This window comes from Corythoichthys intestinalis, chromosome 16, assembly GCF_030265065.1.
Source record: "Corythoichthys intestinalis isolate RoL2023-P3 chromosome 16, ASM3026506v1, whole genome shotgun sequence".
Lineage (NCBI taxonomy): Eukaryota > Metazoa > Chordata > Actinopteri > Syngnathiformes > Syngnathidae > Corythoichthys > Corythoichthys intestinalis.
This window is the reverse complement of record NC_080410.1, coordinates 34776326-34797443: the sequence shown is the minus strand read 5'-3', so window position 1 is coordinate 34797443 and position 21118 is coordinate 34776326. Positions and strand designations below refer to the sequence as shown.

Below are 21118 nucleotides of genomic sequence, written 5' to 3'. Positions count from 1 at the left end.
TGCATGTAATCGTGACCCTAATGAAGATAAGCAAACGGGTAGATTGATGGTGTGTAGTCTCCTGATGAATCAATTAATTGATTAAGAGGTGTGTTGGTGTCCATTTGTCACGCGTGATGTTTTTCGAAGCCGACGAGACCGCTCTCGAGACGCTGCTGTCAAGCGCCGGCACGCTCCAATTGTCTTGAGTGCTGTCGGTGTACGAGCAGATGCTTTGCCGGGGCATTGTTGCCCGGGGAGATGCGGCGTTAGGACACGCAGGGGCTGTGGTGGGTGGCGAGGATGGAAGGAGGCTTCTTATTAAAGCAGATAAATGAACAAGACAAGGTTTTTCTTGTTTCGGATGCCCGGGAGCCTTCGCGTGGTCTCTGCTTTTAAAGTTGCAGCTTGACCTCCCCCTGATGGCTTCCTGTGGGTGGGTGGGTGGGTGGGCGGCCGCCATTTTCGCTTGGCTTTTAGCGCTCATCTCCCCACGCCACTCCCAGCTTTCACAGCTAATGGAGAGAAAATGTAGAGTGCATGTGCTTGCCCGCAAGCAATGGCCCTGTTTTTCTTACTAGTGCACAAACAAATATTTTTGGTTAAGTGTGCAGTGTACCGTCCGTGTACTGGACTATAAGTCACTCTGGTCAAACCATTCAAAAATGCGTCGAATAAAGAAATAAAACACTGATAAGTCACACCTGACTATAAGTTGACTATTTGTTGCTAAGTAGCTCAAACACAGTCACTAGTACCGTATTGGCCCGAATATAAGACGATGTTTTTTGCATTGATATAAGACTGAAAAAGTGGGGGTCGTCTTATATTCACGGTCTAGACATTATACCCATTCACGACGCTGGATGGCGCCAGATATCATTGAAGCGAATGCTGAACTTGAGGAGTAATGTTCTTTCATGTCAGATCTCAGCTACTCTGAAGTTTAACAAGTTTGCATTATTTTTATTGCAATGTTTTTCCTTATTCAGATTTGTGTAAAGACTAGTTACAGTTAGACCTCACTTTGATGGGTGTTGCAGTTATTGCAATTTTGTTGTTTTATCACAATAGACTGGTGTATTTACATTTCAAAAACCAGAAGCCATTCATTTATGAATGTGATTGCATTTTAGTTTACATATTTAAAGGTTCAGATATTAATATTTGAGTGAGGCAAAAAAAACATGCTTTTTCTCTCAAATATATTGTTTTAATCTTTTTTTCTTCTTCAGATGTACTGTAATTAATTTCTGTATAAAAATCTGATAAATCTTATAATCAGGGCCGTCTTACAGTGCCCTCCATAATTATTGGCACCCCTAAAAAAGATATGTTTTTTAGCTTCTAATAATTTTTTAAAAAATTCAAATAATATGGGACCTTAATGGAAAAAAGAGAAAAATCCAACCTTCAATACAAGTGCATTCATTCAGTGGGCAAAAAACTCCCACACGAAGAAAAAATTATTTGACGTCAAATAATGTGTGTCACAATTATTAGCAGCCCTGCTGTTAGTACTTTGTGTAACCCCATTTTGCCAACAAACAAGGTCTGGGGACTGAGATGCAAAAATACACACGGTCCCAGGCTTCAACTGGGACCGTGTGCTTTGGTCAGATGAGACCAAGATTGAGCTTTTTGGCAACACTCTAAGTGGGTCTGGCGTGCCACGAAAGATGCTGAAAAGCACCTCATACCCACTGTGAAGTATGGAGGTGGGTCAGTGATGCTGTGGGGCTGTTTCGCTTCCAAAGGCCCTGGGAACCTTGTTAGGGTGCACGGCGTCATGAATGCTTTGAAATACCAGGACATTTTAAATCAAAATCTGTTGCCCTCTGCCCGAAAGCTGAAGATGGGTCGTCACTGGGTCTTTCAGCAAGACAATGACCTTAAAGATATGGCCAAATCTACACAGAAATGGTTCACCAGTACAAAATCAAGCTGCTCCCATGGCCATCTCAGTCACCGGACCTTGTTTTGTTGGCAAAAGGGGGTTGTACGAAGTATTAACACCAGGGGTGCTAATAATTGTGACACACATTATTTGATGTCAAATATTTTTTTCTTTATGTGGGATTTTTCCCCCACTGAATGAATGCACTTGTATTGAAGGTTGGATTTTTCTCTTTTTTTTCCATTGTCTCATATTATTTGAATTTTTAAAAATTATTAGAAGCTAAAAAACACATCTTTTTCAGGGGTGCCAATAATTATGGAGGGCACTGTATATTCGGGCCAATACGGTATTACTTCTTAAAAAAAGAGCAGCAAAAAAATTGAATAGTGGCCAAAACTATGGCATTGCCCCCTTGGAATAACAGTGCTGTTGCTGGTGCATACACAACTGCCCTTTTGCTTAGCAAGCTACAATATTGCAAAACCTTAACTCAACAAAGTCTATTTCTTCAGCTTTCGTAGCATGCACACAGCTTTTCACTCAAGGGTCTTGCCTAATACTCAGTTAATTGATGGTCACGTTAGCTTTAGCTTAGCTGTACTTGCTTCCAGTGGCAAACCTAGTTTATATGGTGCCCTGCGTGAACATACACCCCGCCCCAAAACAGATCTGATCGCCAATGGTTGAGCCACAAAATACATCACATGATGTGTACTAAGCATATCCCAACAACCAAAACACAGTATTTGTTAAGAATTGTACATTTCATTACACTATCAAACCAGTTGAAAGTGCACAACAATAAATATATGCAGGAGAATATTAATTTACCATCACAAACATTACTAATAAAGAAAGACAAAACAATATGAACAACCACAATGGGTGTACATTATTGAAAGGCCACAATGGGAGTAAATCAAACTCCCACGTGGCACATTAAAACGATTCAGTCTAATAGGACACTCAGATTCCCCTTCTCTGTGTTTAAGCAGCTGAACAGGACAGGTGGATTTTTTTTTTTAAAGAATACATAACCATTATACAACTAGGCCAAATATTCAAGTAAAAAAAAAAAAAAAAAAGATTCATCGCACATTAAGAATCAAAGTCAACAGGCCAAAGGTTTTGACACACCTCATTCGATGCAATCCAAATGATGGTCCCAACCCCATTGAAAAGGCAACAAATTCCACTTATTAACCCTGAAAAGGCATACCTTTGAAGTGAAAACCTTTTCAAGTGTCTGTATCTTGAAGCTTATTGAGAGAGTGACAAAAGTGCACAAAAAAGTAATACGAGCAAAGGGTGGATACTTGGAAGAAAGTAGAATATAAAACCTGTTTTCAGTTATTTCACTTTTTTGCCAAGTGCATAATTCCACATGTTCATTCATAGTTTTGATATCTCCAGTGCGAATTTACAATATAAATAGTAGAGAAATCGCACAATTGATGAGGTGTGTTTTTCAACATGTTTTGCCCCCCTCTCCCACAAAAGTCTAACCCTGCTTATGATTACAAACTGTAACTATAAAATGTACGTAAAGGTTGGTTACAAATTGTACAAGTGCTGGCTGCCTCGTTACCTGTAGGCTTTGCTTAGAGTTTTGACGCGTTGTGCTATAATTCCAAGTGGGTCCTTGAATTGGATGTGGAGTTTTTAGTGGTGGACAGTCTTTTTGAGCCCGCGCAAAGTTGGCCAATGCACTGAGATATTTTTGTCATTATTTGACAAAAATGTGAAGTAATGGCTGTATTTCCAGTGAGCAAATGCAGCCATTTGTGGTATCGCTCTCCTGCTTCTTTTACTTTTTGCGTCCTGACGAGGTACCTAGGCTATATTTTGTGTTGGCCGCCGCCGCAGCTCTCAGCGCTCACACAGCATGGTAATACACGTGACCCGGTGTTTTTTGTCCTTCGATTAGAAAACGTGACATGTAATGTCACTCCCAAACTCAAGACCGACGTTTCTATTCGAAATGCTCTTCGCACATGACTACAGTATTCTTCATTCTACATGCATTATGAGGCAATCACAAAATACAGGGTGACCCAAAAAAAAGTTTACACTCAGTTGACTGCTTGTTTAAAAGCCATTGAAACATATCTAAGTAGGTTGTCATGGTTAAGTTATACATTAAGGTCACTCAATGCAGCTGGTAATCTCTCGTCTCTACAATTCCTGTGCTTCTGCTGAAAATGAAGAAAACTTTAGCTGTACCTGAATTGCTGCGTGCCGGTCTGACACCTACTGAGATTGCAGCAAATCTGAGAATATCCAGATGTGCAGTCTACAAAGTTAAAAAGAAGCTGAAAGATACTGGAACAGCCTCACGAAAACCTGGGTCTGGAAGTGAAGATCTGTGCGGACCAAAAAGTTAATTGACAAGGTGATATGTGGCCACCCAGAGTCCAGATCTCAATCCCCTGGATTATAGCATATGGGCAACTGTGGAGGACAGTGCCTGTAAGAAGCCACAAACTTCTGTGGCAGCCTTGGAGAGGTCCATTGTTAGATCTTGGGAAAAGATGACAGCATCCTACATAAAGAAGACCTGTCAAGCGTTCCGCAGGCGCCTGGAGGCTGTTGTGACACTTTCGGGAGGACACATTGAAAAATAGAGTGTACTGTACATGTTCTTTACAATAATGTATAATTTGTGATTCAATTCTAATTCTAAGATGAATAAACATGGCATTTAAGTTGTATTATGGCAGTGTAAACTTTTTTTGGGTCACCCTGTAGTAACACACAGGCACTAAAGGAACTAACTTTAATCAGATTACTGGTTTGGAAAAATGAATGCATTAGATTGCTCGTTACCGAAAGAAAGTAATCAGATTACAGTAACTGACAACGATGCGGGCGACGTAACCCGAATTTCAGAGTAAATCGAAATTAACCGTTTAAGTACTCAGAAATACCCACTAAATCTCAAAATAACAAAAACAAAAACATGTAATTTAGGTCATATTAATGACATAAAGCAAAAGTTAGGTATTGTACTTACCAAAATGGCGGACGAGACTCCGACGTCGTAAAGCCGAACTCATGTAAGTCGGTTACTTCGTAACCGGAGGACTACCTGTAGTAGACAATCACTCAAGTGCCACGTTACCTATACCACAAGAGTATCACTATTACAAGTCATTGACTAACCACTAAAGCATGTATACTTGAACAATATTCATAATGTTACACCAGGTAATACACCACTGGATGCTGCTATTACTAGCCACCATGTCTTAAGGTTCCTGCCTACTGTTTTTTTTTTATTGTGTTTTATCTTGTGTTGTGTAAATATACAGTACTGTGCAAAAGTTTTAGGCAGGTGTCCTACCTAAAACTTTTGCACAGTACTGTATATATATATATATATATATATATATATATATATTAGTTTTTCTTTTGCATATTGGAGATCGTACATACTTTTCAATCCATTCTGTGTGTAAGTTTGTGTAATGACAGTAAAGACGTTCTATTCTATTCTATTCTATTCTATTCTATTCTATTCTATTCTATTCTATTCTATTCTAGCATTTTTCAGGCTGGGCGACCATAAGCGGAGTTTAAGGGGGGCCAGTGGTGCCAGCACACCCCCCACCCCCGGTGGCCGAAAAGTGGCATTGCATGTAATTGAGTTTCGTATAATTATAAAAGTTGTAAAGCATGAAAGCAAACAACAAAAATGAATGAAATGAACAAAAAAAAGATATTTTAATGGGTCAAAATGGGTCTGTTTTCGAACAGATCATGTGACTAGCACCTTAGACGGTCATTTGCTTTGCATATTATTATTTTTTTTAAATCGGGGAGGGCAATTTTATTTTTCAAATGATTTTTATCTTAGTTTGAATTTGTTTGTTTGTTTGTTTGTTTGTTTGTTTGTTTGTTTGTTTGTTTGTTTGTTTGTTTGTTTGTTTGTTTGTTTTTTGATTGAAGCAACTTTTTGGGGGATTGAATAATTTAGACACCAATGTCCTACCTATAATATGGCCCCTACAGAAAAAGGATTGCTAAAATCAAAGAAAACTTTTTTAAATTAAAAATTAAATGTGTTCAAATGCAAATATTTGAGTCTCAAATATTTTTTTCGCATTCAAAAACTTTTGTTCGATGATTGAAATGTTTCTTTTTTTTATTGAAATCATCTTTTGTTTGAAAATGCTTTTTTTTTTTTTATTTCAGGCAACTTATTTTTTGATTGAATAATAAAGACACAAATGTCCTAGCCAAAATGTGGCCCAAATGCAAAACAACGTACTTCACTTCACCCTTACTTCATTAAAAAAAAAAGTAAATCAAAAAAGATTAAAAAAAAAAAAAAATCAAAGAAAAATAGCTTTCAAATGCATTTTTTTTGTTTCACAAATCTACCTCCATATGGCTATGCCCAGAGGATACAATTTTTGACTGGGGTAACTACATTGGCACGACACCGGCGGGCGTACCATATTCAATGGATGATGATCTTGGCGAAAAGTATAGCTGTCCTAAGCAGCCTGATTTAGAATTCCCCTCAAGAATGTTGGGAAACAAAAAAAAAAACAACAAAAAAACACTCATTTTCAACTTATTATTATTAATTTTCTTGTAAATTAATTTTATTGCTGACACTGCGTTTCGGGGTCATCAACATGTTGTGCCCCCCCCCGGCCCAAAAGTCAAACTCCACCTATGTGGGCGACAGCCCCACCTGCCTGTGCCAGGAACTGCCACTGCTTGATTCCCATTCTCCACTTTAACTCCTAGTTTGGGTTATTAGTTTCCAGTGACCAAGTTGTCGCCCAGCTAGCCTCTAAAACATTCCGTGTATGTCCGTCTGTTCTCCGATCAGGCTACATATCTTTCTTCACGTGGCTCCAGAGAGATCCAGTTTTATGTAGCTACTTTGTTTAGCTTAAACTCCCTTCTGAACGCTTGTAGAAAATTAGTCAGGACGAATGCAACTCCATTTTGCTTATCCAGTCAAAATAAACAACTTTGAACAACATCATCCTAACTGTGTTCCCAAGAATTCCCTTCTCGTTATTTGCACAGAATGTCAATAGCTTAAAGCCTAGGCTGATTGTTTAACTTTCTCACCGTTCTTGGTTAAATATTCAGCACAGTCACAGCTGGCGATGTACTCCCGGTACCTCGCTTTGCTTGAATGGCAACCCAAAGCAACAACTGACAGGCTGTGCACCGCAAAACTGTAAAAGCACTATAAACTGACGGCAATAGACGTCCAATCATATTTCACCTGGGAAGGGGCTGGAAAAGGTTGTTCCTAGCAACTCTTTAAAACAAGTCTTTAAAAATCTATCATTTGTAAGGAAGTGATGCTTATTTAGCCATTGCAAATATACAGTTGTGGTCAAAAGTTTACATACACATAATAATAATAATAATAAAGAACATAATGTCATGGCTCTCTTGAGTTTCCAGTTATTTCTACAACTCTTGATTTTTCTCTGATAGAGTGATTGGAACAGATAGTTCTTTGTCACAAAAAACATTCATGAAGTTTGGTTCTTTTATGACTTTATTATGGGTGAACAGAAAAAAGTGATCAAATCTGCTGGGTCAAAAATAGACATACAGCAGCGCTAATATTTGGTAACATGATCCCTTGGCCATTTTCACTTCAATTAGGCACTGTTGTTAGCTGTTGGTAGTTGGTAGCTTCTGGCAAGCTTCTGGTTGAATCTTTGACCACTCCCCTTGACAGAATTGGTGCAGTTCAGTTAAATTTGATAGCTTTCTGACATGGACTTGTTTCTTCAGCATTGTCCACAAGTTCTCAATGGGGTTTAAGTCAGGACTTTTGGAAGGCAATGCGAAAACCTTAATTCTAGCCTGATTTAGCCATTCCATTACCACTTTTGATGTGTGTTTGGGGTCATTGTCCTGTTGAAACACCCAACTGCGCCCAAGACCCAATCTTCAGGCTGATGACGTTAGGTTTGTTATGTTGGCTGAAGGATGTGACCCAAAAGCTCAGCAGTGAGAAGTCAGTTAACAGAAGCAGCCCGAGGGTGTGTTTATTGAACACAAAAAGAGGAAAAACCGGTGAGAAGCTGTGGCTCTGTGGATTTTCTGGCAGTGCTGGAAAGGCTGGGATGGCTTGGAGTTGCTGTGAAGAAAAAGAGTATCAATGAGTCAAAGTTTGGTGGATTGAGTCGCCTGTACTTTACTATGTGAGGTTAGGTGAAGCTCTGGCATTGAATGATGTGCAGACCAGTCTTTTGTAGTGGCAGGCTGTTGATTGTGAAGTGGAGGCAGGTGTGGAGATTGATGACAGGTGTGCACAGCAGAGTCAGTGAGGAGTGGGAGGAGGTGAAGGTGAGTGAGCCGTAACAAGGTTATCTTGAAGAATTTGAAGGTAATCCTCCTTCTTCATTATCCCATTTACTCTCTGTAAAGCACCAGTTCCATTGGCAGCAAAACAGCCCCACAGCATAATACTACCACCACTGTGCTTGACGGTAGGCATGGAGTACTTGGGGTTAAAGGCCTCACCTTTTCTCCTCCAAACATATTGCTGGGCATTGTGGCCAAACAGCTCGATTTTTGTTTCGTCTGACCACAGAACTTTCCTCCAGAAGGTCTTATCTTTGTCCATGTGATCAGCAGCAAACTTCAGTCGAGCCTTAAGGTGCCGCTTTTGGAGCAAGGGCTTCCTTCTTGCACGGCAGCCTCTCAGTCCATAGAGATGCAAAACACGCTTGACTGTGGGCAGACACCTGTGTTCCAGCAGCTTCTAATTCTTGGCAGATCTGTTTTTTGGTGATTCTCGGTTGAATCTTCACCCTCCTGACCAATTTTCTCTCAGCAGCATGTGATAGCTTGCTTTCTTTTTTCCTGATCGTGGCAGTGACAAAACAGTGCCATGCACTTTATACTTACAAACAATTGTTTGCACTGTTGCTCTTGGGACCTGCAGCTGCTTTGAAATGGCTCCAAGTGACTTTCCTGACTTGTTCAAATCAGTGATTCGCTTTTTCAGATCCATGTATGTATATTTTTGACCCAGCAGATTTGATCACTTTTTCTGTTAACCCATAATAAAGTCATAAAAGAACCAAACTTCATGAATGTTTTTTGTGACAAAGAAGTATCTGTTCCAATCACTCTATCGGAGAAAAATCAGAGTTGTAGAAATAACTGGAAACTCAAGAGAGCCATGACATTATGTTCTTCACAAGTGTATGTAAACTTTTGACCACAACTGTATGTAGTTGTTTTATTTTATTTTTTTCCACACTGTAGAAATGTAAACCTGCTTTATGCTATTAATTGTTTTGTATATATTGTGAAATTACTGTGAATGGACTCCAGGAAGAATAGTCTCTATTTTGGTAGAGACTAATGGGGATCCTTAAATAAAGAATAAAGATCCCCTGACAATTGGGTGTACTAGGGTTAATCCAATACTGTACTGCTTAAAATATTGAGAAATGTTAGAATCATTGTGCTTTACTATACAAGTCAACCTGATGTGATTTACTGGCTTGCGTGATGTTTGATATATTTAAGAACTTAGCATTCTTCTCACGGCTAATCCTCAATAGCTCTATAAAATGTGAAGTCGGTGGGCTCCTTTGCATTCCGCGGCCGCCTCGCTTTCTCTCTCTTGCATTCACTCAACCTGCTTTGATGTGAGCACGTATGAAATCGATGAAAGCCGGCAAGCTGCTGGAGTTCCGGCAGGTGTGCAAGAAGACGGCTTCTTCTTCTTGACGAAGTGAAATCCAGCTCACCGAACGGACCCACTTTTGATTTTTACTCGGAGTGTGTGTCTGTTTTTATTTCCACCCTTTTTCTGTCTTTGCATAGATCTGCTTAAATTAAAAGTGCACAATGTAAGATTTGCACTTCAATTATTTATGAAATGGCCATAATATTTCAATAGACATAAAAAAAAAAAAAAATGTTTTTGGGAAATTCTTTTAAAACATCTCAATCGTTAAGCAGAGATTTTCTCATTTCAAAAGACGATTTACACGAAGGAAATTTGTTCCTGTTTAGCTTCTGTGTTCATCATCAGCCAAATACAAGACCAGTATCCATCTGAGTTGCCACAGCTCTGTACGCCCCGTCAACTAAGGCTGCGCCAACTTAGACAAACAGTCTAAATTATGTCTACCCTCTCGAGCAAAAAAAACGTTGTTACGAATCTCTATGGATTCAAGACAACAAAAGAAGAAAAACAAGGATATGTACAGTATTAATTTGGTGTGGTTATGCTACATTATTTAGCATGTGGATCCATTGACCAGGGCAAAGATAAAGTCTTAACGCGTGTATATGTTTAATCGGTAATTCAATTAAAATGGATGGAGCAATTAAATTCTTTGTGGAAGCTTTCAATGCATTACCAGATTATATTTTTGTTTGCCAGTGTGCTTATACATTGAGAAAAGTAGCCCTCCCTTACTTCGCATTACTTCGGTCATGATGACATAAACTAACTAGAACCTCGTATAACAGCTCTTTTGTCATTACTAAATGTTGGCATTATTACATTGAACACATCTTGCATGAAAATTAAAAATAAGAGATACTGTATCTTCTGCAGAGGATTCGTCGCTTGCCACTTAAGGTTCTTTTCCTGCAGGTTCTCCAATGTGAAGCGGTGTTCTGGCAACCCGAATAGGAAGGGCATTTTGCGCTAGTCAATATTTTCGTCTAGTTGCAGTACCATTTTAGGTCATCAATCCTACATTGTACACCTTTAACACTGTGGCTGCAATTGATATTGATAAACATCTAATCCATTTTGGCTGCAGCGGCTGATCGCAGTCAGAATTGATTGGCTGTCTATCGCTGTTAACAGGTGTTTTTATTAGTGTTTCACCAATACCGTTGTGGTATCGGCTGCACCAATACAGGTAGACCCCGGTTTACGAACGAGTTCCGTTCCTACGCTGGCAACGTAACCCGAATTTCCGCATAAATCATAATAAACCTTTTAAGTACCCCTAAATACCCCCTAAATCTCAAAATAACTATCCAAATACAAGTATTATATGACACTGTACTGCCCTCACCAAGATGTTAGCGCTTAGTCCTAGGTGGAAAGCGAGCTATGCTTCGAAATGAAACTAAAATATAATGAAATTAAAATCAGTTTCATCTTCAATAACAGCAATTCAAATTTGTGTTTCTAACTAGCTGCTGATATAGCGATAACAATCCACACAAACGATTAGCATGCATCAGTTAGTGTCCGCACGCAGATCATCAAAAACAATCACATAAACTCGCCCCAAGTATTCGACCACAAATGAAACATGCAATAAACAGTATAAAAGGTGTTATACTGTATACAGTACAGGTGTTGCCTCTGTGGACGCTTCACAATTTAATTCACATTAATTAAAAAAAAAAAAAAAAATTTTAACGAGACTCCGAATTCATAGTCAAAATCACGTAAGTCGGGTACGTCGTAACCCGGGGACCACGATGATGTTTTATGGGAAAAAAAGACAAATCTTTTAATACTAAATTGCTACATACTCACTTGACTGTAAAGCGGTTATTACCATGACACTGCTTAATATTTTCCACGTCCAATCATTTAAGTGGGACCCATCACTAGTTTTTATATTTTTTACTTGCTACCAGTGTTGTCACAGATTACTTGAAAATGTCATTTAATTACTGATTACGCCTAAAAAGTAATCTAGTTACTTTACTGATTGGTTTATCAAAGTGACAAAGTTACTATAATTTATCGGTTACTTACCAATTTTTCTCCCTTTGCCGCCTCAACATAAGAATGACAACAGAAATATGTCATCGCATCTAATTGACTTTCCGATAATTTAATTTAAAGGGGAAGATCAGAATTTTTTACATAAGGCTTAATCTTTGAGTTAGCGGAGGTTTAATTAGTCGATGGAGTTGATTACAACCACCATTGACTTGCGCGAGCTAGGCCACTTCGGTGCCCTGAAACTAACAAAGAACTGACAAACTGCATGGAATTTGTTGAAATCAACTCCACCAACTAATTAAATCCCACTAGTATAAAAATTCTGAATTTCGGGTTAGGGTTTAGAGGTTAGGGCTAACAGCATATCAGTGCCAATGTACAGTAAAACAATGCAAATTGACTGCAGAATAATCAACAGCACACACGTGAATTGCACAGTGCAATAAACTCAAAGGTGGGGGCAGGCGCGGATGCGCGTGCACAACCCGAAAGCACAGCGTACACACGCGCGGTCAATTTGGCCACAAAACGTGGCGGCAACTAAGCACTATACACTCAATCAGACTTACAATACATCCCGAAGATGCTAAACAAACACGTCACCTCAAGGCATAAATGTGCAACACGAATATGATGTAAACAATGCCCGCCGAAGACTACCGGTCCCCGCAGTTTCTGCAAAGAAGCGCGGGCTGGAATGAATGTGCGTGTCTGTGGGGGGAGAATGTGGAGATGTTTGAGACATATAAAATAAACACCAGAAGTGATTATGAGGAGTTTGTAATTTCTACATGTCAATCCAAGAGTCAAAGCCATGTTAGGTAAACAGAAGCATTTAATAAAGCCAAGCATTTTCTACTACAGTACTTTATTCTTGTTTAAAAATGATTCAGTGGGACAGTTATGTTAAAAACGGATCATAATTATTACATTTAAGTGCTTAAAAACATTGATCAATATATACAGTGTATATATATATATATATATATATATATATATATATATATATATATGTATACACATTTTAAAAAATCATACTTTGGGGGAAAATAGTGAGAAAAAACATGTGTTATATGTATCTCTTTCCAGTGCTAGATCTGAATAAATACACTGAGCGAGCAAACACACACACACACACGCATACACACAAAAATGGGGGGGGGGGGGGTATGCGCTACCTCGTGGTTTTTCACTTATCGCGGCGGGTTCTGGTCCCTATTGACCGCGAAAAACGATGGAATACTGTACACTGTGGTCATAATGAGTCATCCAAAGTCTTTCCAAACAGCTATTCAAGTCATCTAGTAAAAATTTATTTAAAAAAAAATGTCTATGTTTTTTTTAATATCGCAATATATCGCAAACCCCCCAAAAATCGCAGCAATAGTTTTTTTCCAATATCGTTCAGGCCTACTAGAGACCAAAACAGGAAGTAACTGAGCGGTTACCATGGAAATGAACACCCTTTCTTACATTTTCTATCAAAATACTCATCGTATATCACTACCATATTCTTCATTCTACATACATTATGAGGCAGTAACAAAATAGTAACGCACAGACACTAAGGAAACTAACTTTAATCAGATTACTGGTTTGGAAAAATGAACGTGTTAGATTACTCGTTACTGAAGGAAAGTAATCAGATTATAGTCTGACAACACCCCTACTATAATACCACATACTTTGTGAATGCTATACAGTACATACCATGGCAAATCTTGAACTAGCTCCCCTAACTGTTTGTGTACTTGCATTGCTCTCCTCTATTCTCAAGGCTTGCACTTTGACTTTCCACAGTCCGGCAGCTAATGTTCTTTTCTTGGCCATTGCTTTGTCCGCAATCTTATGCAGAAATATATAGAGGTGACACTGACGCCAGCTTGAAGCATGAATTCACATTTTTCTATTCTTTGCTATCTCAACCCACGCAGCTTATAAAAACCACGGCCTTCTATACACTCCCTGCAAAGTTTCTTGCTTCTTTCAAACCCTCTGGCAAACTTAATCTCTTGCGCTCAGGCATCATTTTACCGCCATTAAATTCCCTCTCCGAGCAGAGGTGCAAAGGTTCCCATTTTCGCAGAGCAACGCGAAGGGGCTCTTGAGTCGGCGCGCTCGTTAGCCGACACGCACGACGAGCTAATGAAGTGCAAAGTGGATATCTGCTCGATGCTAACGTTATCAACCCGCCGGCCCGCTTCACCTCCGTTTATCATCACTTCATCGTGTAATGGACACCAGGGCACGATAAATAGACTGGTTAAGTGGGCGATGGCAGTCCTTCACTCCTTGCGTTTCAAGATTTGGAGAGCATCACATTCTGTTTTCATCGCAGTAAATGTGGCTTGGTTAGGCTGCCAATTCCGAAACACCTAAAAGGTAAACATTTTGTTGCATTTAGTAACCAAAAACAAATTGCTAAGATGCGTTGTTCATCACAAGACAATTTATTGTATAACAACTCTTTGTCACATTATTTTTAAATTTTCCCAGTGCATCTATTTAGCAAAGTGCGATGCCAGAAAGCAGAGCATTTATCATAACTAAATTTTCATTAAAATAAATGTAAAAAATACAGAATGCAATTAAAAGAGCTTTTATGCCTAACAGCAAGATACGTTTAGGAAAAAAACACACCATGTAACGGGTAGCATTCCTCACGTGGCCCTCAAAGCTTTTCTGTATTCTACTCAATTATTCCTTCACTTTTTAGCCATTTTCCAACCTGTTCATTTATGTGACAACTAACTGTCTATTGATTGTGTGAAAAGAGCTATTCAATGTTTTCACAAATGCATTCATTGTCAACTGTGTTCTTATGTGTGTGAATGCATGATTTATGCATTCACTCATTGTGACGGCGGGGAAAGTGCTATTAATTATAATAGCGGATTTCCCTGTTGCTGTTGTGTTTATTTGCACGTGTTTGTGCACAAACACGTGAATTAACACTTGGCATGTTTCTCTTGCAGCACATGCCAGCAGGGCCTGTTATCCCAAACAAGGTAAATTACACAGCAAAATTTCCATTCACCTTCATCTTTCTTCCATACTTTTGGTTTTCCACTCATTTTTGGGGGGGATGTGCTGTCTGTCACGTCAGTGCTATTGATGATGATAATCATCCAATCATGTGATGTCAATCATCTCTCTGCCGTAATTGGACGTCTAGAGCAGTGTTTTTCAATGTTTTTTTGAATCACGACACGTTTTTACATTAGAAAAAATCTCACAGCACACCAAAAACCGAAAATGTCCCAAAATTAATTTCTGTGCAGTATATTTAATTATAAAATAATTTCTCAGTACTTATACTTACTCAGTGTGAAACTTGAGCCTGTTTACAGTGGGGCAAATAAGTATTTAGTCAACCACCACATGTGCAAGTTCTCCTACTTGAAAAGATTAGAGAGGCCTGTAATTGTTAACAGGGGTAAACCTCAACCATGAGAGACAGAATGTGAAAACAAAAACAGAACATGACATTGTTTGATTTTTAAAGAATTTATTTCCAAATTAGAGTGGAAAATAAATATTTGGTCACCTACAAACAAGCAAGATTTCTGGCGGTCAAAGAGGTCTAGATTCTTCTAACGAGGTCTAACGAGGCTCCGCTCGTTACCTGTATTAATGGCACCTGTTTTAACTCATTATCAGTATTAAAGACACCTGTCCACAAACTCAGTCAGTCACACTCCAAACTCCACTATGGCCAAGACCAAAAAGCTGTCGAATGACACCAGAAAATAAATTGTAGACCTGCACCAGGCTGGGAAGACTGAATCTGCAATTGGTAAAACGCTTGGTGTAAAGAAATCAACTGTGGGAGTAATTATTAGAAAATGGAAGACATACAAGACCACTGATAATCTCCCTCGATCTGGGGCTCCATGCAAGATCTCACCCCGTGGCGTCAAAATGATAACAAAAACGGTGAGCAAAAATCCCAGAACCACACGGGGGGACCTAGTGAATGACCTACAGAGAGCTGGGACCACAGTAACAAAGGCTACTATCAGTAACACAATCCGCCACCAGGGACTCAAATCCTGCACTGCCAGACGTGTCCCCCTGCTGAAGCCAGTACACGTCCAGACCCGTCTGCGGTTCGCTAGCGAGCATTTGGATGAACCAGAAGAGGACAGGGAGAATGTGTTATGGTCAGATGAAACCAAAATAGAACTTTTTGGTAGAAACACAGGTTCTCGTGTTTGGAGGAGAAAGAATACCGAATTGCATCCAAAGAACATCATCCCCACTGTGAAGCATGGGGGTGAAAACATCATGCTTTGGGGTTATTTTTCTGCAAAGGGACCAGGACGACTGATCTGTGTAAAGGAAAGAATGAATGGGGCCATGTATCGTGAGATTTTGAGTGAAAATCTCCTTCCATCAGCAAGGGCATTGAAGATTAGATGTGGCTGGGTCTTTCAGCAAGACAACGATCCCAAACACACAGCCAGGGCAACAAAGGAGTGGCTTCGTAAGAAGCATTTCAAGATCCTGGAGTGGCCAAGCCAGTCTCCAGATCTCAACCCCATAGAAAATCTGTGGAGGGAGTTGAAAGTAGGGCTGCAGCAATCGAATATTTTAGTAATCGAGTAATCGACTGAAAAGTCTATCGATTAATCGAGTAATCGGATAAAACATTTTTTTAAGGTAAAGAGCAATTATAAATATACATGAGAAAAAAACAAATTTAATCCAGTATTGAACTATTTTCAGTCAATCAATGTCTTTATTTTTGATTTATTGATTTATTTTTGAAAACACCCAACAATTGCATCTCAGATGTGACTAGAAAAAAAATTTACTGCTTTGACTCAAAAAAAATTCTAGCTCTTATAAAAAAAACATATTTCTTACCTAAAAATGTAATTTCGCTTGATAACACACATCACTTGAAAGCTATGTGTTTTTCCCACGTGTTTCAATTTAATTTCCATTTGTGTCAAGCTATTTTTAAGTTCTAGTTCAGTTTTAAGTCAGTCTAAGCTGTAAGTACTGATAGGATTTTGAGTTTTTGCAGTGTTCAAAATAAATGTATGATACCCGCTGTATTGGAGCACATCAGGGACCAGTGCTACTTGGTTTTTATTCAGCAATGATTACTAAGCTAAAACTGACAGTTAGCTTTATTATGTTTTAGTTTTACACCCTCATCACTTTACAGCGCTGTGTTTTTACAGATTAAATAAAGCCTGTATGTAAGACACGTTAGCCACGCATCGAAAGTGGTCATAATAAATAAAAAACTAGCCCTCCGAAGGGCTAACGTTACGTGAGCGAGTGACAGTAACGTTATATTTATTAGCGCTGAGAAGTCACCTGTTTAAAGATGGCAGCTGTTTACTACCACTGCTCAGACGCGTCCTAGTCTATCATTTCGCATCTAGTCCTAAATGCATGCGATATCTATGAGACGCATCGGACACTACCTGCGACCACACTAGCATCATGCGGGTGTAGTTTTTAGCAACGTCAGCGTAGTTTGTAGCGGCTGTCGGCTGTTTTTTTTTTTTTTTTTAATTGCTTCTTCCTCTACGCACGAGACGTCAGCGCGTTGTCCCGCATTAAAAGTACTCCGGGCAAAACGTGATGCTCAGAGCTGGCAAAATTAAACGATTCCTTGAGGTGAATAAAATTAATCGAATCAGTTTTTAAACTCGAGTTACTCGAGTTGCTCGCGTATTCGTTTCAGCTCTAGTTGAAAGTCCGTGTTGCCCAATGACAGCCCCAAAACATCACTGCTCTAGAGGAGATCTGCATGGAGGAATGAGCCAAAATACCAGCACCAGTGTGTGAAAAGCTTGTGAAGAGTTACAGAAAACGTTTGGCCTCCGTTATTGCTAACAAAGGGTACATAACAAAGTATTGAGATGAACTTTTGGTATTAACCAAATACATACTTTCCACCATGATTTGCAAATAAATTCTTTAAAAATCAAACAATGTGATTTTCTGTTTTATTTTTTTGCACATTCTGTATCTCATGGTTGAGGTTTACCCATGTTGACAATTATAGGCCTCTCTAATATTTTCAAGTGGGAGAACTTGCACAATTAGTGGTTGACTAAATACTTATTTGCCCCACAGTATATGAACACAAAGCTAATATCCTGGCATCAATCTTCTTCAAAAGCTCTTCGTCTTTCTATGGTTTTATTTTTTTACAGCAGGTAGGCATGAAAAGCTCAGAATTATCAGACAGGAGGACTTTAACCGCATCAGGGCCGAGCATCTCACTGACAATGGCTTTGCAGGCAAGTAGTATTAATGTCTCTGTCACAGTGTGGGACTTTTCGACAAGTTCAGCAGTAAGGTAACTGGATTTCAGGGCTTTTTCATTAACCTTTGTAGTTTTTCTCAAAAAAGTTGCCTGTTCCTCGGTGTTAGCACAAAGGCGAACAAAATAGTCCATCGACCTGTTTTGAAGCGACGGGTGTTTTGTGTGAAGATGACGTTTAAGCTTGCTTAGCACTATGGCGCTAAATAGCAGTTCGTGTCTCGTTCAATAACTGCTCAGATTTCTAGCCAGCAGCCACCTTGACAATGTGTTGGAATAAAACACGGGGAGGATTGACAGTCTTCACATATGGATAAAATAGAAAGGACACGTCTGTGTATATCGACACTTGACGAGTCTAATCAAATGATGTACAGTAGACGTGGTGGGGTACACATTGTTGTGGACAGCAAGATGGCTGACGACGAGAAATCCGAGCAGTTATTGAACGCGACACGAGAAATGCCTCACTCATCTTCACACAAATGAGAACTTTGTACCTACTCCTTTCTACGGAGCCCCTAAGGTGACATGGAAGAAGAAGAAAAAAATCGAGTTCGAGTCAAATTTTTTTTTTTTTTACAAAGAGAAAAAAGTAGTTAACATCGAAGGAAAAAAAAAAATCTTGGAAGATAATTGCCAATAATAATAATAATAATAATAACCAGACGAACGTCCTCTTTTCTTACACGGATCCCGTGTTCTCTGCAGTTGCTGTACATTCATCGGTAACCATGTAGCTGTCCAGAGTATAGCAACTGGTTTGCTAATGAAATCAACAAGAACCGCCAAATCACAGAACGTTTAACGATGAACATGTCTGGTTGAGTTTAAGACTCGCTTCAAATGTCTTCTGCTCATTTGGAAACAGTGCTTAATATAAAGAATTGATCTTATGTCATCACATTTTAGGCCTATTTCAAAGTAAAACTCAATTAACCTGCCCCACGGGTGAACACGCTCCATTGTTGCTACTGTTTACCTGGAAATTGAGCCGCACCTCGTTTTTTGTGTGTGTTTTTTTGTTATTGTGTTTTTTTTTGCTTCATTGTAAAAAATCTTCGACGTCAACTTCTTTATTTTTTTTGCTCCGATGTAAAACATTTTTGCTTCGACGTCAACTTTTTTTTTTTTTTTTTACTTTTTACTTCCGTGTCATTTTTTTTTCCTTTGGGTTTTTTTTTTTTTTTGCTTTAACATAAAAAAAATCTTTCGTGTCCCTTTCGGTGCACTTTTTTTTTTTTTTTTTTTTTAAACATCAACTTTTTTTTTTCCTCTGTCTTTTCTTTTCTTCTTCCATGTCTCCTTAGGGGCTCTGAACCTTTCTTCCTACTGCAGCTCCACCCAATGACATAAAAAAAAAAAAAAATGTTTTAATGCGACATTAGATTAACTTTCTCGCGGCACACCTGACGATCTCTCACGGCACACCGGTTGAAAAACACCGGTCTAGAACCGTCAGTGACAGGCACTGAGTAGATAGCAGATGCCTTGAAATTGATAGAATAATCTATTAAATATCAGTTAAAAAACATGAAAGTTATGACTTGATTTTAATGTCAACGTTTTGACTTTGATAGGGATGTCGCCCCTGACCACCTGAGGCCATTTTGCTTCTGCCTATAATTAAAATGGGTTTATCACGAGTAGGCATCCAATCCATTTGAAGTGGGAGGCATGGCAATTCATTCATTCGCTGCCAACCCTCCCACCTTAAACGCATTGAACGTCTAGCGCCATCAATGGCAGCCAATGAGTTGTAGATATTTTTACAGAAGCACTGTAATGTCTTGCGAGAACCTATAAGAGACTATCATCAATTATTTATTTACTGGAAATAATGAAACATGTTGGTTCATCTGCCTAAGACGTATAAGGACAAGATAAGCTGTTAGACGTATAGGGACAAGATAAGCTATTAACTCCTTCACTGCCATTGACTGTAATCGAAGTCAAATCCATTTGAGCTGGACTGGTTATAAACATTCATGTTTCAATATCTAATTCATGAAATAACTAGGGCTGTCAAAATTATCGCGTTAACGGGCAGTAATTAATTTTTTAAATTAATCGCGTTAAAATATTTGACGCAATTAACGCACATGCCCCGCTCAGACAGATTTAAATGACAGTACAGTGAAATGCTTACTTGTTAATTGTGTTTTATGGAGTTTTGCCCCCCTCTGCTGGCGCTTGGGTGCGACTGATTTTATAGGCTTCAGCACCCATGAGCATTGTGTAAGTAATAATGGACATCAACAATGGCGGGCCACTAGTTTATTTTTGATTGAAAATTTTACAAATTTTATTAAAACGAAAACATTAAGAGGGGTTTTAATATAAAATTTCTATAACTTGTACTAACATTTATCTTTTAAGAACTACAAGTCTTTCTATCCATGGATCGCTTTAACAGAATGTTAATAATGTTAATGCCATCTTGTTGATTTATTGTTATAATAAACAAATACAGTCCTTGTGTACCGTATGTTGAGTGTATATATCCATCTTGTGTCTTATCTTTCCATTCCAACAATAATTTACAGAAAAATATGGCGTATTTTATAGATGGTTTGAATTGCGATTAATTGCGATTAATTACTATTAATTAATTTTTAAGCTGTAATTAACTCGATTAAAAATTTTAATCGATTGACAGCCCTAGAAATAACATAAAATAAGTTGCAACAGTAGTAATGTTGTTGATCTGCTTCCTTCGTTTCAGTATTGTAACTGCTAAAATGCCCAGATTTTTTAGTGGTCAATGTAAAAACAGATCATTTTTAGATCATCTCATCATCTGGTTCGAATGTCACTGACAATGGTACCTAAAAGTTTTTCTGCTAGATCTTTGTATCCCAAAAAATTTATGTACATCTACGTTTGATGTTTTTTGTTGTTGTTGTTGTTTGGTTGTATGCCATGCAACCTTTCAAATGCAAAATATGTGCCTTGAAAAAACAGTTTAAAGTATGTCAGGGGTCCAATTGTGTCAAAAGAGAGGAAATATGACATTGACTTCATCTGCAGAGGATCATTAAAGGCGTTAGGATGACAAAACGGAAAAACAAGTTCACTTTTGATTTATTAGAAATGCCTTTTCCCTTTGCTCACCATTTTTCTTGCCTTGCCAGCACTTTGGAATCGATACTTACACCGGGAATGGCCCTCGTGTCTATTATCTCATCCCATTTCTATCTTGAGCTACTTTTCTCTTTCCCATGACATCCACCATGGTTAC

At 38.7% G+C, this 21118-nt stretch overlaps 1 protein-coding gene across 9 annotated transcripts in view; it reads left to right on the top strand.

Moving 5' to 3' along the window:
• srcin1a (SRC kinase signaling inhibitor 1a) overlaps window positions 1–21118 on the top strand; it is a 255777-nt gene that overhangs the window by 145326 nt on the left and 89333 nt on the right. For 8 of the 9 annotated variants that reach the window (XM_057817366.1, XM_057817368.1, XM_057817364.1 and 5 more), the window contains exon 2: window positions 14564–14596. The exons of the other annotated variant lie outside the window; for it this stretch is intronic. In XM_057817366.1, the coding sequence (XP_057673349.1) occupies window positions 14564–14596 (33 nt within the window). The remainder of the gene's footprint in view (window positions 1–14563; window positions 14597–21118) is intronic. 9 annotated transcript variants of the gene reach the window in all.